Consider the following 16489-nt stretch of genomic DNA (forward strand, 5'->3'; position numbering starts at 1 on the left):
GCTGGTTATGAATCCATCTGTAATAAAGCACTAAAAGAATTACCCATAAAAACAATAGTACTAATTACTAAATTAATAAATGCCTGCCTTAGACTCAATATTTACCCAAAACAATGGAAGCATGGATTTATTACAGTTATTAAAAAAACCTGAAAAATCTGGAAAACACACCGATTATAGGCCAATTATTAATAGATTAAATAACTTCATCAACTACTAATAGATTAAATAACTTCATCAGAGTACACCAAATTATAAAAGATCATCAGTTTGACTTTAGAAGTGGCTTCTCCACTACTCAACAAATTTCAAAAATTGTAGAGTATATTGGGTAATGTTCTAACAAGAAAGAGACTATGACAGGTCTCTTTTTAGATATTGAGAAAGCGTTAGATAAGGTGTGGCATTACGGCCTCCTTATTAAACATCAACTATTAACTTCCTCCAAGTCTCACTGTACTCATCAGTAACTAACTTATGCAAAGATCCTTCCAAGTAACAATAAAAGATAAAATCTCAAGTCCTAAAAATATGAAAAGTGGAGTCCTGCAAGGTAGTATTCTTTCGCCACTACTTTTTAACACATATATCAATGAAATCCCAATCAATAATGACACACTAATAGCCTGTTATGCTGATGACACAGCTATTCTGTGTAAATCAATCAACAAAAACGTCAAGAAACCATAGATCAAATCTCCACTCATTACAAATGCTGGAAAATAAAAATAAATGAAACAAAATCTTCTGTAATTTACTTCAAACAGACAAGATTATGACAAAATTAAATTCGATGGTTCTATTATACCACATGACAATAAAATTAAATACCTAAGGGTTTAGTCAGATAAAAAGCTTACCTTTAAACACCATATCATAGAAGTCAGGGCTAAAGTCTATTTATCCTTTAATCGAAAGAAACTCCACCTCAGTCTGAACACCAAAAGAATACTGCACTTAAATGTATTAGGCCCATTCTACTCTATGCAGTGCCTGCTTGGGCAGCTTCAGCTAGAAGCAACTGAATAATTTTAGAGATTCCAAAATAGCATATGCATCCTGGTTTATTCGATACATAGTAATTCATAATGATCTCAACATAAAAATAATAGATTCAGAAATTTTAATTCACATGCACAAATTTATATTAATATCGACCATAATACTCAAGAAGTACTGGAACAGCTTTAGTATTGGTCCTTTTGGCAATTTTTTGATTTGGCGAGAAACTTCGGTCGCCAAGGTAGACGCGGTTTTGAAAATCGGAAAAAAATGGCGGATTGTCAACAAAACCCGATCTAGACTAAATAACAATCTTAAAAAATAAGCTCTTGATTAGAATAAACAGTCTTTTTCTAATTTTCAACATTTCTAGTACTGCTATGATAAATTCTTGAAACACTACTGTAAATGAATTTATGGCAGTGATTATGTTATGAGTAATGAAATTTACAAAAGGTTAATATTTTAAATTACAAAATATAATATTAATGTATTAAATATTAATTTTTAAGTACTTAGTTAATATTTATATTATATTAGTATTTAGCTAATATTTTAAATTTACAAAAGGTTAATTTTTATGTTACGAATAATGAAATTTACAAAAGGTTAATAAATGCATTTCAAACTAGTATATGTTACTTTAGTTTTTTAGATTCTGTTATTAAAAGAAAATTAAAAAATATTTCAAAATGAGAGAAATCAAATTAAATTATGACGAGTAAATTTTTTACCAGTGTTAGAAATACTGTATGATTAAATTTTGTAAATGGTAAAAATATTAAGTGTGTATTTTTTAATCACTCAATTTATTACAAGTAGTTTATGATTATGATTTAAAAGCTAAAATTAAATTATCATAATGAGTAAATTTTGTACCAATGGTAATCATAAACAACAACAATCATCATAACTGATGATTTCTGTGAAAGATTCGAACAGTCATTGGAATCCATTAGTGGTGGAGTGATAAGCCACCAATCAGTGGTAGTTCAGGCTGGCTATATGGGAGTTTTTGTGGTTTTCCTTACATGAAATGTGAATCTGAGCCAGTTTCTCTTAAAATGTCCTTTATGAAGGCATCCTTCTGCTAGCCAGCATATATATTTGTTTTCTATTCATAAATACTGTTCTCTCTTCTTATTTCTGAATTCTAAATCTTACTTCTAAAGTGAAGAAGTGTTGTATCTATAGGTCGAAAAATATGGTCAATATGTTTGCAAAATCCTGTTCAGTTTTCGACAGCATTTAAATAAAATAAATAATTTGTATATGATGCAAATAAAAATGCATTACACTATTTCATGTAGTGAATAATTAATCAAGGAACAAAGTATAATGTAATGTTCTTTTATTTTGTAACCAGAGTTTTTTTATGTTTGGGATCTTTACTGTCAATTGCCCATCCGTTTTCCCACCAAAATCCAAATGAAGTTTTTAATTTGTAAAATAAACTGTGTTTTGCCTTTAGAGGCCATGTTACTAGGTTGCTAGATAAGATAAGATTTGTAGTCTTCAAACCTGCATTATAATTGCTGATAGTTGAATCCCATGCCAGTTAAGTTTTGAACCAACTTTGCATTAAATTGATTTGTGTAGCCGTTGGCTACAAATTTATTTCAATTTAAATTTTACATTGGAACTTAATTGTTATCATAAGTTATCTTGCCACAAGTGGTTGACTGTAAGCACAAAGTGTGCCTTCTGTTCAGTACATTTAAATTTTTTAATAGAATAAGAGTATATCTTAATAAAAATATATCTAAACTTTATAAAATTACATTTAAAGACACTGAAATCAGTATCTAAGTGCTTGCCATGTAATCAAATTTTTATATATAAATTGTACTCTTACTTTTATTCTAGAATTTTTATTACAAAAAATTCAGATTTCTGTTAGATTAAATGTTTAAGTAATGTAGAAAATTTGCATAAAATTTAAAATAAAAAGTCGACTGTTATGTCAACATACTATTAATAAAAGTAATAATGCTCAGTGAAGGTGCTATTAGATTGTGAGATTTATAAAATTTGAGAACTGTTAATTATAAGCAATATACCATAATCTAAGCAACATATTTTTTATAGTCAGACAAATTATAAAAATGTTATAAAAGCAATAATGAAACCTAATTTTGGTCTACGAATTCATGAAATTACACATTCCTATAGTTCTAATTTAAGAAATGTGGCAAAAAAAGTATTTTTAGACCATGGTAATTTTGATCACTGCTCATTTTACGAAACATCTAAGAAGTCTAAATTTGCATGTGGTTCCTTAGCAAAGGAAACACCAAGAGTTACCTCATGCTACTTAAAATGTGTTTTCTTTTCTTTTGGGGGGGAGATGGAGTTTATAATATATATAGTTGACATATGAAAAAATATATATATATATAGTTGACATATGAAAAAATGTCAAGACTCATGTAATGTACAGTCAAAAGTCGTTAATTCGGACACCCATAATCCGAAATGATCTATAATACGGACCTCAAAGCTACAAACTTTCTGCGCATGCATCGCAATGATGCATGGGCATAGGCGTTTAAGCGTGTGCATAAGACCTTTACGGTTGCGAATATGCGTGTGCGCATAAAACGTTTACGCATGCGCATTTAATGTATAACGGACGGTATAAGCTAAGCTAAAATTATCTAATTCAGTTAATGTTGCAGATTGCGTTGTTCCTTAATCTTCGAATTGGATCTGGCTCATTATTTTTTGCAGACTGTTAGAGCAATTTTATAAAAATAAGCTTGAACTTTTGATTATATCAAATAGAATTTCGGATATATATTTGCTAATATGTAAAGGATCTAAAGCGAAAGTATATTTCGAAATCCGAAATCTGTTTATCAATTTCACGCTGCTCGGCGGGGGGAACGCCGCGGCGCACAATGAATTGGAAGTTGATAAGTCAGCACTATCCTTATCTTCAGGGCAGATGTTTTTATTTTACTTGGCTTATAATTCCTTACTAAATGTAGTATTTCATCTCGATGTACTCCGTCTTTGATATGATTTAAAACAAGTTCCTCGTCATTATAATTCGCTTCCGATAGTGAAGAAAGTAACAGAGGTTATTGAAAACAAAAAAATTTCGATTGACAAACTAGTCGGTATTCTCGACACAGCAATTATAGGACTTGAACAGCGGAACTTTGTAATTAAACAAGAAATTATGTCTGTTTAAAAAAATTAAAGTATTATCACATGAAACGAAGCAACTTAAACAACTTACATTGAAAGAAATGTTTAATAAAGTAAACAAATAAATAAAGCTTTTTCTTTTTGTAAATTTTGATACCCTTTAGATCATAATTGTTCTTTATTTCATAAATTACAGTTTCATATTTTTAATTTTGTAATTTCTGCATGCCATCTTACCAGATTTAAACTGATGATCTATAATCCGGAATTGGCGAAGTCCCGACGAGTCCGGATTAACGACTTTTGACCATAATATTAAAAGCACCAGTTTTAACTATAAAATTTTGCCTTTTTTTTTAAAACATTTTAAATTTTGTGCTTTATTAACATGAAAGTAACTTTAAGAAAAACATGCAATTTATCCCTTCTGCTATGAAAGCTCGGATACCTACCAAATTCGTTAAAGTTACGTGGACAGAAATGGCGGCATGTTTTTCAGTTGAGTATTTAGGGTTATTAAAAATAACAAGGTTATCATAATTTTTCATTTATCGTGTCAAAATGTCGCCAAAGAATTTGGAAGCACTTCCTCAGAGAACCCGGTAAATATAAACATCGCCAACTTCGGCGATAGTAGTTCAGACCCCATCGGATTTATTCTATTCGCCTGTTCCAAAGAATCTCTAATCTAATAAAAGAATCTCTTTTGCTTGTTCAAAGCTCGAAGTTTGCAACCACTCCTCTTGCGTTCATTTTGTGGAATTGTCACTGTCGTTGTTCGCATTTGCAGATTTATATTATTCTTCTCTTATTTATTATTATTTTATCTGAATTTTTTTAAACAATGAATAGATAAGAAATATTTTCGTAGATAGATGCCGGTTCGGGATGAAAGGGAGAAAATACGGCGGGTGTGGTGTGGTGTATTTAATTATGGCAAAGCACACGAGGGCTATCTGCCTAAAGGGAGGGATGCCTTTCGTGGAGGACTTTCTAAGGGAAACTGGCTCGTATACACGTGACACATGGGGAAAACCACAAAAACGCCCATGCAGCCAGCCCGTTCGCGGGATTCGAACCTCGGACCGAACTACCAGTGTTCAGCGTCTTTACCGCTCGGCCGCTGGTGGGCCCTGAAAATACGGCGGGAGGAGTGAATGCTCATTTGTAACACGGCTGTTCACGTTGTGCTCTTAATTATTACCAGCTCTAAGAACCACGAGGTTTCCAACCTCTAAAATAATTTGTTGCCATAGGCCGCAAAAATGTGCATGTGCATTTTAAATAATTAAGTAATGCTTCTATTTTTATTATTGGTTATTGTCATATAAAATTATAAGAATAAATCAATTTTTATGGCATAAAATTTTAACAAGATAATATATTGTTAATGCTTTTCTAACAATAAAACCCAAAACCTTTCAGAGGATGGCAGGTGTGACATAAATAGATGATTAAATTGTAATAAAAAATATTATTGATTATCTAAGACAGTGGTGCGCAAAGTAGGGGTCGCCAAATTTTTATGAAATGCATTATGCCTGCATGCTGCATACCATACAGTGTACATGTAAAGAGTGAAGCGCCGTCACTCACTGTTTAATTGCAATTTCATGCTGTTCGCTCTTTCTTTGACCGTAATGCGTAATGTATGTAAAGTGTGAAGTTTTTCACTCCGGTCGATAGCGCCCTCTTCACGGTAATTCGCCAGTTTTACTGAAAAGCGCCTCAGATGGCAAGGTACGCGGTGTATCTGATAGTCAGAGTGAAGGCGTGAAGTGTTCGCATGAAGTTGTAGCAGGTAGCAGTTGGCCTGCAATTGTTTTAGTTTATCCTCGAGTTTTATCATGTGACGTTATGCAATTATGATTTTTTATATTTTTATCGGGCTTTGTTACTCTTTGTTATCAGGTATGTACTATCATTAGAAAAAGATCTCTGTTAATTTTATTGAATTTCTGGAAAAAAAAATTATAAAATTTTATATATTATTTGCTTTAGTTTAAATAATTTAACCCCTATCTTCATAATGGATAAATGGGTAATACGTACACCAGGTACATCTTCAGCTAACAAACGAACAAATACTGATGAGGAGTCGCAAAATACTGAACTAAATGCCCGATCTAAAAAAATAAGAAAGTACAATGAGGAATTTATTAAGTATGGTTTTACATTTTGTGTTTTTGATGATGAAGAATGCCCGATTAGTGTCATTTGCAACGAAAAATTAGAAAATGAGAGCATGAAACCAGCTAAATTAAAAAGGCACCTGGAAACTAAACATAAAGAACTTCAAAATAAACATGCCGATTTTTTTCAAAGACGAGCTGAAAATCTGAAAACTCAAAGTGCACATTTAAAGAAATTTACAACAATACCTCAGAAAGCATTACGAGCTTCTTTAGAAGTTTCTTATCTAATAGGAAAAACAATGAAACCCCATACAATTGGAGAATCCCTTATCCTTTCTGCAGCAACTAAGATGACATCAATTATGCATGGCAATAAATATGGAAATGAACTAAAAACGATACCATGATCAAGAGATACCGTGTCTCGGCGGATTTCCGAAATGTCACGAAATAACGACTCAGAAGTCATAAAACGCATGCAAAATTCATCTGTATTTGATTTACAACTGGACGAGACTACCTATATTATTAAAATGTCATGTCACAAGTAATTATTTACGTTAGCTTTATTTTTAATGAAGATATAACAGAAACGTTTTTATGTTGCAAAAGTTTGGAAGGGAAAAACACTGGAGAAAAAATATTCGAAGTAATAAATGAATATTTTGAAACAAAGTCCCTTACCCGGGCAAACTGTGTTGCGGTTTGTACTGATGGTGCTGCAGCATTAACAAGTTCGAATAAAGGGCTCAGAGGCTTAATTCAGAAGGTGGCACCTCATATGGTATTTAATCACTGTATGATTCATCAGCAAGCTCTTGTTGCAAAAGATATGGATGAAGAGTTGCACATCATATTACAAGATGCTGTTAATTCAATTAACTACAATAAATGCAACAGCCACAACAGCCGTCTCTTTTCGATACTTTGCAATGAGATGGGCTCAGCATATGAAAGATTACTGTTATACACCGAAGTCAGATGGCTTTCACGTGGGAAAATACTACGACAGATATTTGATTTAAGAAATGAAGTGTACATGTTTTTAATCGAAAAGAAACATAGATTGGCAAGTTATTGTATCAATGAAGTTTGACTAGGGAAGCTGAGCTATTTAGTTGATATTTTCGAAAAACTTAATGACTTAAAATTTGAGCTTGCAGGGTGAGAATTCAACTATCATAACTTCAGCCAGTAAAATTCAAGCTTTTAAAAATAAGCTTAGTCTCTGGCAAACTGAACCGAATAAAAACAACACCGACATGTTCCCTTGTTTTAACAATTTTATCAAGGAAAATAATATAGATATATTTACATTTAAAAGCATCATTTCCAATCACATTGAAAAGTTAAAGGAAAATTTTTCAAGAAGATTCGAGGATTTTCCTGAAAACGATCTTGGTTGGATTCATGATCCATTTTCCTTTGACATATGCAGTTCAACTCTTCAAATTAGTGAGAAAGAACAATTGATAGATCTAATTAGTGATTATACTCTTCTAAATGAATTAAAGACTCAGCCTTGCCAAAAATGTTAGCTATCCGTGGAAAAACAATATCCCGTTTTATGCAAGAATGCCATCATTGTTGCATAAAACGTTAATACAATTTGCATCAACGTATTTATGTGAAACTGGATTTAGCAAACTAGTTTCAATAAAAACTAAATACTGCTCGCGTTTAAACCCTGAAGATGATATGCGAATTGCAATTAGCAACATACATCCAAACATCGATGAGATAATTAGAAACTTGCAGCCACATATATCTCATTAAAGGGCAATTTATTGATTTTTGTGTTATACAAAAAGTATTTTCTTAAATTTATAAATAAAATTAATATGAGTCAGATATGATGATGTTTTTATTCGATGAAATGAAAGAAATGCGTGAAATATACATCGTATTTTTGAACATTTAACTCTAGGGGTCGCCAAAACTTTTCTCTCTGCAAAAGGGGTGGCAGTCGAAAAAAGTTTGCGCACCACTGATCTAAGATAACAGAATAGTTTGATGCATCACCATTCATCAAAATTAGCAAACCATTGCTGGTGTAAGGAATATATTGTTTTCTGTGTTAACTGGAATTTAAGAAAATTTTTTTCGTATGTCCCAGTTAATTTCAGTATATTAATACTAATTTATATTTTTTAAATGAATTTTTATTTCCGTTATAAATGTTTAATATTTTCTTTTCTGTGCTAACTTGAATTTAATACAAATTTATTTTCGTATATCACGTTTAACCGGTTAGTTTTACATCTACATGCTTATTATCTGTGAATTTTTACTACCATATGCTTAATATATTGTTTTGTCTGCTAATTTGAATATACATGCACTAAAAATCACGTTTACGGCTCTGCCAAAGAATATGTATTGACTTTCTTTGGCTCGGCTCATCGTCGATTAACCGCGAGCTTGGCGAGTAAAAATGCAACGCCGCTAACGGGTTCTCTGCGGATGAAAACCCAAAAATTTCTCGCCAAAAAGGACTAATACTAAAGCTGTGCAAAGTGCTCAAAGAAATAGGAAATTATGACTATGCAATTCTACAGCCACATTATTAAGAATTATTCACTATAATAGTGGTCAGTAAAATTTACACTTCAGCAAGGAGCTCAGTAGCTGAGTGGTATAAGTCAATGACCTGACTTAAGACTGTATGCTACAGGTTCGAGCCTCAGCCGAACTTTTGGGGAGAGTGCAGAATCCCCCACTGCTTGGCACATTTTTAAGAATTGCACATATTCGGTATCCATGTACACATCGACTTATTTTCAGTTAATAAAACATCCCAGAATTGCACAAAAATGGCATTGCGCACTCCCTTTATCTATGTACACATTGACTTATTTTCACTTAAAATGTCACAGAAAATTGACAAAAATTTAATTCTTCGGCTAATCTTTGGAATATGGTAACAGGTAGTTTGGCGACATTTTGGTAGGAGATAAAGTTTACTACCTAGGACTTTGGGAATAATGTGAGAAGTACTCAGTTCTGATTATGCAATATTTTGTGTGAGAGAAATGAGAGATCATGAGATATGTCATGTGACATGGATGAATTCTTTAATCGGAAAAGGGGGAGAAGTTTGGAAAAATATCTGCAGTAGTTTATAGCATTCTGTATTTAGCTTCATTGTGTGTTGTGTGAAAGAGTGTTGATTAATTTTTGGATCCCATGGCGCTATCTAAAGTGAATTCTAAACTTTTATTGTGTTTATCTGATAATCCAAAAGAATTGCTTGAATGGTGTATGAGTGTAGGATTAGTTGCGGATAGGTATGAATGTCCAACATGTGGGAATGAAATGAGATTGTGTGAAAGGAATTATATTACAGATAAGTTTGAATGGCGGTGCAAGAAATTTGGTGAGAATGGACATTTTGTGAAACAGAGTGTAAGGAAGGGTACGTGGTTTGCTGAAAGTCGTTTGAGTATGGGTGAAATCTTATTAATTTCTTATTACTGGGTGAATAGACTGCCAGTTGACTACTGGATTATTGAATCTATAAGAAAAGTTTATCCGCCATGCAATCAAGATTCTGAAGAAGATTAGGTAAGTTAGTATTTTTAATCATTTGAGGATATTATTTTTATGCATGTAAGGAATAAATGTAAGGGATAAATAAATTAATATGGTATTATTGGAAAATTGTTATTAGAAATGTATTAGTTTAAAGTAATTAGGATTGTAAGCTTATTTTTATTAATTTAATGTAATGCTTATTTATATTTTAAGTAGTGATTTTTAATTTAATTATATTTTAATTTAATGATCATGATTTTGTGAGTTATATGTTTGTAGTATTTTGGAATACGTTTGAGTAGAAGTAAATGTGCATGGAAAGAATTTAAATATTTGACACTAAGTATTTGGAACCATTTTTAATGTTTGCGTTATAAATTTGCAGGTGACATTTATAATAGATAATTTAGAGGGAAAAGTTTTTGGATATTTTATTTATTTTATACGTGCAAATGTTCATCCTTGGAAAGGGTACATACTTTTTCGAGATCAGGTAATTTCATATATGTCCTTTTTACCAAATTTAAAGATTCACAAAATTTTCCTGCATTTTCGTGAAATTTTTCTAATTTATGAGAAAAAAGCAGTGTACATGGATATAGTGAAGAGTGTGCGCAATGCCATTTTTTTGCAATTCTGGGATTTTTTTTAAGTAAAAAGTAAGTTGACGTGTACATGGTTTAACTATATTTTAATTAAATGATACTTATTTTGTGAATTATATGTTTGTAGCAATTTCGAATACATTCCAGTAGAAGTAAACGTGCAAGGAAATAATTTAAATGTTTGACACTAAGTATTTGCAAATGTTTGCGTTATAAATTCGTTGGTGACGTTTATAATAGATAATTTAGAGGGAAATGTTTTTGGATATTTTATTTATTTTATACATGGAAATGTTCATCCTTGGAAAGGGTATATACTTTTTCGCGATCAGGTAATTTCATATATGTGCTTTTTACCGAATTTAAAGATTCACAAAATTTTCCTGCATTTTCATGCAAATTTTTCTAATTTATGAGAAAAAAGCAGTGTACATGGATAAAGTGAAGAGTGTGGGGCAATGCCATTTTTGTGCAATTCTGGGATTTTTTTTAAGTAAAAATAAGTCGATATGTACATGGTTACTGTGTATGTGCGATTCTGAAAAACACGGCAAGGAGTTTTGCGATTCTGCACTTTTTCCCAATTTTGCAGTTAATATTTGTCATGATTAAGCAGTTTTGTTCCATAAAATTTCTAGCATAAGTGTAATTCAGCTAGCAGATTGTTGGAAAAAGTGTTGAGTAAATAAAAAGAAAACAAACATGTCTCGCCGAAAAAAAAAGTAGAAGGTTGCTGTAGCAGAGTTGGTTGCCAAATTTTCGCAAAAAAATCTTTAAGTTACCATAATCCAAAGATTAACCAATTCTTCTTACTCTCTTAAAAAGCACCAAAACAAATAAGGGACAAATAAGAGGACGATTTTGCACTTTACCGAACGTTTAAGATGCAAAAGACCTTGTAAATATTTTTTAAGCTTGATCTTTACAATATGGTAACTGGTAGTTTGGCGACATTTTGGAGGCGATAAAGGTTACTACCTGGGACTTTGGTAATAATGTGAGCAGTACTCAGTTCCGATTACGCATTATTTTGTGTGGGGGAAATGAGAGATCATGGGATATGTCATGTGATATTAATGGACGAATTACGGTTCTTTAATCGGAAAAGGGGGGAATTTGGACAAGTATCTGTGGATGTATATTATTTTGTATTAAGCTTCATTGTGTGTTGTGTGAAGTAGGGTTGAATAATTTTGGGATTGTATGGCGCTGTCTAAAGTGAATTGTAGATGTGATAAAGAGAATTTTTTTTTTATCAAATTCTATCAAATTCGGAAAAAAAATCGTTCAGTAATTTTATTGAATCCATAATAAAAGTGTATCCACCATGTAAGGAAGATTCGGAAGAAGATTAGGTTAGTTAGACTTTGTTAAGAATGTGAGTAGTAAGTATTCAGTTCTGATTACGCATTATTTTGTGTGAGGGAAATGAGAGATCATGGGATATGTCATGTGATATTAATGGACGAATTACTGTTCTTTAATCGGGAAAAAATCTGGCAATTTTGTATTTGGCTTTATTCTGTGTTGTGTAAAATAGTGTTTGTGAATTTTTGGATCCCATGGCCGTAACTAAAGTGAATTCGAAATGGGTATTTAGTGCTATTGAAAAGGATAGTAATAAATGTTTTTTAAGGTTGTGCGAGAGAGAAATAAAGATGTTTTATTATGTTTTTTATTTTACCTGGTATCTTGCTTTGAAAGATAAGTATGATTTTAAAGATTCTGAAACAGAAGGAAGAAAAGTGTATCCGCCACGTAATCAAGATTCTGAAGAAGATTAGGTAAGTTAGTATTTTTAATTATTTGAGGATATTATTTTTATGCATTGTTGTAAATGTAAGGTGGAAAGGAATTTGGTATTATTGGGAAAATTGTTATTAGCAATGATTTAGTTTAAAGTAATTAGGATTATAAGGTAATTTTTATTAATTTAATGTATGTGCTCATTTATATTTTAAGTAGTGTTTTTGAATTTAATTATATTTTAATGAAATGATAGTTATTTTGTGAATTTTATGTTTGTAGGAATTTGGTATACATTTAAGTTGAAATAAACGTGCATGGAAATAATTTAAATATTTGATATTAAGTATTTGTAATGCTTGTGGTATGAATTCGTTGGTGACGTGTATAATGTAATAGATGATTTAGAGGTAAAAGTTTTTGGATATTCTATTTATTTTATATGTGGAAATGTTGATATTTGTAAAGGGTAAATACTTTTTTCGCGATCATGTAATTTCATATATGTTCTTTTTACCGGGTTTAAAGATTGAGAAAATTGTCATGTATTTTCGTGAAATTTTTTTAATTTATGAGAAAAAAGCAGTGTACATGGATATAATGAAGAGTGTGCGCAATGCCATTTTTGTGCAATTCTGGGATGTTTTTTTAATTAAAAATAAGTCGACGTTTACATGGTTTACTGATATTTTAATGAAATGATAGTTATTTTGTGAATTTTATGCTTGTAGGAATTTGGTATACGTTTAAGTTGAAATAAACGTGCATGGAAATAATTTAAATATTTGATACTAAGTATTTGTAATGCTTGCGGTATGAATTCGTTGGTGACGTGTATAATGTAATAGATGATTTAGAGGTAAAAGTTTTTGGATATTTTATTTATTTTATATGTGGAAATGTTCATATTTCTAAAGGGTAAATACTTTTTCGCGATCAGGTAATTTCATATATGTTCTTTTTACCGGGTTTAAAGATTGAGAAAATTGTCATGCATTTTCGTGAAATTTTTGTAATTTATGAGAAAAAAGCAGTGTACATGGATATAGTGAAGAGTGTGCGCAATGCCATTTTTGTGCAATTCTGGGATGTTTTTTTAAGTAAAAATAAGTCGGCGTGTACATGGTTTATGTGTATGTGTTATTTTGAAAAATCCATAAGGAGGATGGTATTGTGCAGTTTTTCCTAATTTTGCAGTGAATATTTGTCATGATTAAGCAGTTTTGTTTGATAAAATTTCTAGCATAAGTGTAATTCGGCTAGTAGATTGTTGGAAGAAGTGTTCAGGAGATAAAAAGAAAAGAAACATGTCTTTACTTCGTGAAGACAAAATGGCGGCGGGGAAAAAAAATAGAGGGTTGCTGTAGGAGAGTTAGTCGCCAAAAAATCGCCAAGTTACCATAATGTACAGATCAACCTTTTTTAAAAATTTATTTTGATTTTTCATGCATTTATTACTTATATTTAATGAAGAAATTTATTATTATTATTATTATTATGGTTTATTTAAGAAAAGATATGCCAATCAAGAAAGATTTGCCTTTATATAACTGTTCAGTTGCTTAGTAAGTGTTTACAATTTTCATCTACAATTGCTATGTGTTTAAGAATGGTCCGAAAATTTAGATACTTAAAAAGATGCGCAAATGGCGATTATGACTTTCCTCTAGTCAGGAATTTTAATTTTTTATTTAAGAACTCCCCATGCATTGGGATACTTTTAAGAGAATGGTAAGGGCCTGAAAGGGTGGAACACCACTTATAGAAATGATAGTCTACGTCCTACACAATTTTTCCAAAAATATTTCAATTTTTAATGGCTAAAGTCTTCCACTAAACAACAAGAAACAAAAGACAGTAATGGTGGTTCAATAATAGTTTTTATTTTGGAAGATTTCTCTCGGATGAGTTTTAAATTCGAAAAACCTTGTGTGACATAAGTTTATATCAAGACCAACAAACAATTACTTATCAATAAATATTTTTGTAATCAATTACATCTTGATTATACCGAATTGTCGGTACATATTCAAATATCGACCACCTTTAAAATTTCTTCGATCGCTAGAAAGTCCAAATCCCTGATTTAGATAAACGTGCACCAGAAGTTATTAAAAGTTATGAAAGTTAAAGAATTCGTAATCTGTGTAAGTGTAAGAGTGCCTGGAAAATCTAGTAATAAAATTTAGAAATCAGAGGTAATACAAAATAAACTTGCCTTAACAGAAGTTCCTCCTTTACTTTGTTTTGGTGCATTACTTTCTTTTGCTTCAGCTCCAGCATTATTTTTTCCCTTTCCTTGCGCTTTGCCTTTCGGCATTGCGATATATTTCTATGAACACTCAGAAAATTTCGCTTCGATTGTCGTTGTCGCAAATAAAAGTCATTATTCGCAGAAGATCTTCACGAGGTGTCGGCGCTAAATCCCCGACCATACATGGAGGTCACGTGACATCTAAGAAACGTGTAAGATGAGGAGGTTACGTCAACAATACGCTCAGTAAATTTCTCATTTTCATTTTTTCATTAAACACATTCTGAGTTAAAAAATTCTTAGAGACAGGTCGTTGTTTCTCTTTGCCCCCATTTGTAAGTATGATTTTTCTCCCTATGCGACTTGCCAGCTAAAATGTCAACTACTAATTGGGCAGTTAGAACCATAGAGCTGTAATGTACTAGAGAGAGAAACGGCAACCCTGAAGGGGAACAGGAATGCGAACCACGTGACATTTGGAACATTTCCCAGATCGCATTTCCCGCGGATCTTCCTTCCCATTACAGTTCTATGGAGAATTTGTGAGAAGCAAATGTTTTGCGTGTACGCGCATTGTTTCGGACTTCAAAAATGGTACTTTCGTGCTCCGCATATAGATGAAATTCCAGATACGTGAAAGGTGGAGGAGTAACATTTCACAGCTGAGCTTTTTCTAAAGTTTTAAAACGTAATTATATAAAATGTAGAGGTTTTTTTATCCACTCTACTTGCCGTTTTCTAACAAAAAATAGATTTTCTAATTTTATATAATATATGCATACTTGAAATAACATTTAAATAAAAGTATCTTAATATATATGTATGTTTCTAATAACTGTGTTCCGAAAAAAATGTTAAAATTTTAGTAATACAATATAATTTTAATTAGTCTAGTATTCCGCTTTGGCGACATTTTTCATACGCCAACAGACTGCTTTGAATGCGTTTGTTTATATATTCTTTATATGGTCTTTGTATGGGTCTGATCGGTTATAAACCGGAATTTGGACGGCATGAACATCAGACATTGTGCAAGGTTTTTAAGCCAAAATAAAAGCAAAAATTTAACTAAAGAAAATGAAATTAAATGATAAGTAGAAAACAGAATTATAAAATGATCTATAATTACTACTCATCTGTGATCCGGAGGATGAAAACCGGTGTAATCCATTACTTCTGGTTTGGAGATCTTGAGTGATGGCTTGTAGTCAAAACCGAAAGTGCTTGAGAACTGTTCATACGGCTTGATTTAACACAGTCCGGGTCACCATTATGGTGATTTCCTATATGCTTTACCACCAATCCTCGAATTCCATATCACAGATTATGTTTTTACTGCATTAATATAAATATTAACAAGACATAGTGCACAATAAAAATTAAGCTTTATTTCGGAACTTCGCGCACACTCCCGACAGCCGGCCTGTTTTCACTCTGCTCGCTACTCGTAAGAAACTTCTCCTCTAGGGTAACTTATCGGAGGGCGCAAGGCGCGCTCCTTATCGCCATCACCACACCATAATACCGCTAGATGTGTTTAATGTCTCGAAACTCATAGATCCCACTCTGCAAGCAGTATTCAATGCCCCAAAAGTGAAGGAATGAAGAAAAATTGGACATTGGAAATGAAAAAAACCAAAAGAAAACACCAGACTTGCGTTTAGTAATGAATATACCAAAAAAGAAGAAAATCCCTAATTCCCTCCAAATTCCCAGCAACAAAAAATCCTACGCGAACGCAGTGACTCCGAAAAACAGAAACGAAAATTATAAATACTCCTGAAAGCTTCGACGGCTTCAGAAACATGATATTTAAACTTAAAAACCTTTGTGAAAAATACAAAAAACTGCAAGTTTCAAATGATAAGCTATCATTCGCATTAGATGCACTTGAACTTTTTATCTAACTTCTACGCCGCGACGATCAGCGCTAAATCCCCAAACGCGCAGAGAGGTCACGTGACATCCGAACTATGTGTAGGGTGATGTCACGTCAAAGATACGCCCCTTACGCTCAGTAAATTTCTGCGCATAAATTGAAACATGCTTGTGCAATATGA

The 16489-nt window shown here is 32.0% G+C and overlaps 1 protein-coding gene across 1 annotated transcript in view; it reads right to left on the bottom strand.

The window, feature by feature from the left end:
* LOC118202601 (peptidyl-prolyl cis-trans isomerase NIMA-interacting 4) overlaps positions 1-14773 on the bottom strand; it is a 31609-nt gene extending 16836 nt beyond the window's left edge. The window contains exon 1 of the mRNA XM_035374772.2: positions 14394-14773. Within this exon, the coding sequence (XP_035230663.1) occupies positions 14394-14495 (102 nt within the window). The 5' untranslated portion in view covers positions 14496-14773. The remainder of the gene's footprint in view (positions 1-14393) is intronic.
* Positions 14774-16489: the final 1716 nt, after the last annotated feature.

Source organism: Stegodyphus dumicola, chromosome 10 (assembly GCF_044657685.1).
Source record: "Stegodyphus dumicola isolate Sdum_Otavi_A_Nest chromosome 10, ASM4465768v1".
In the NCBI taxonomy this organism is placed as follows: Eukaryota; Metazoa; Arthropoda; class Arachnida; order Araneae; family Eresidae; genus Stegodyphus; species Stegodyphus dumicola.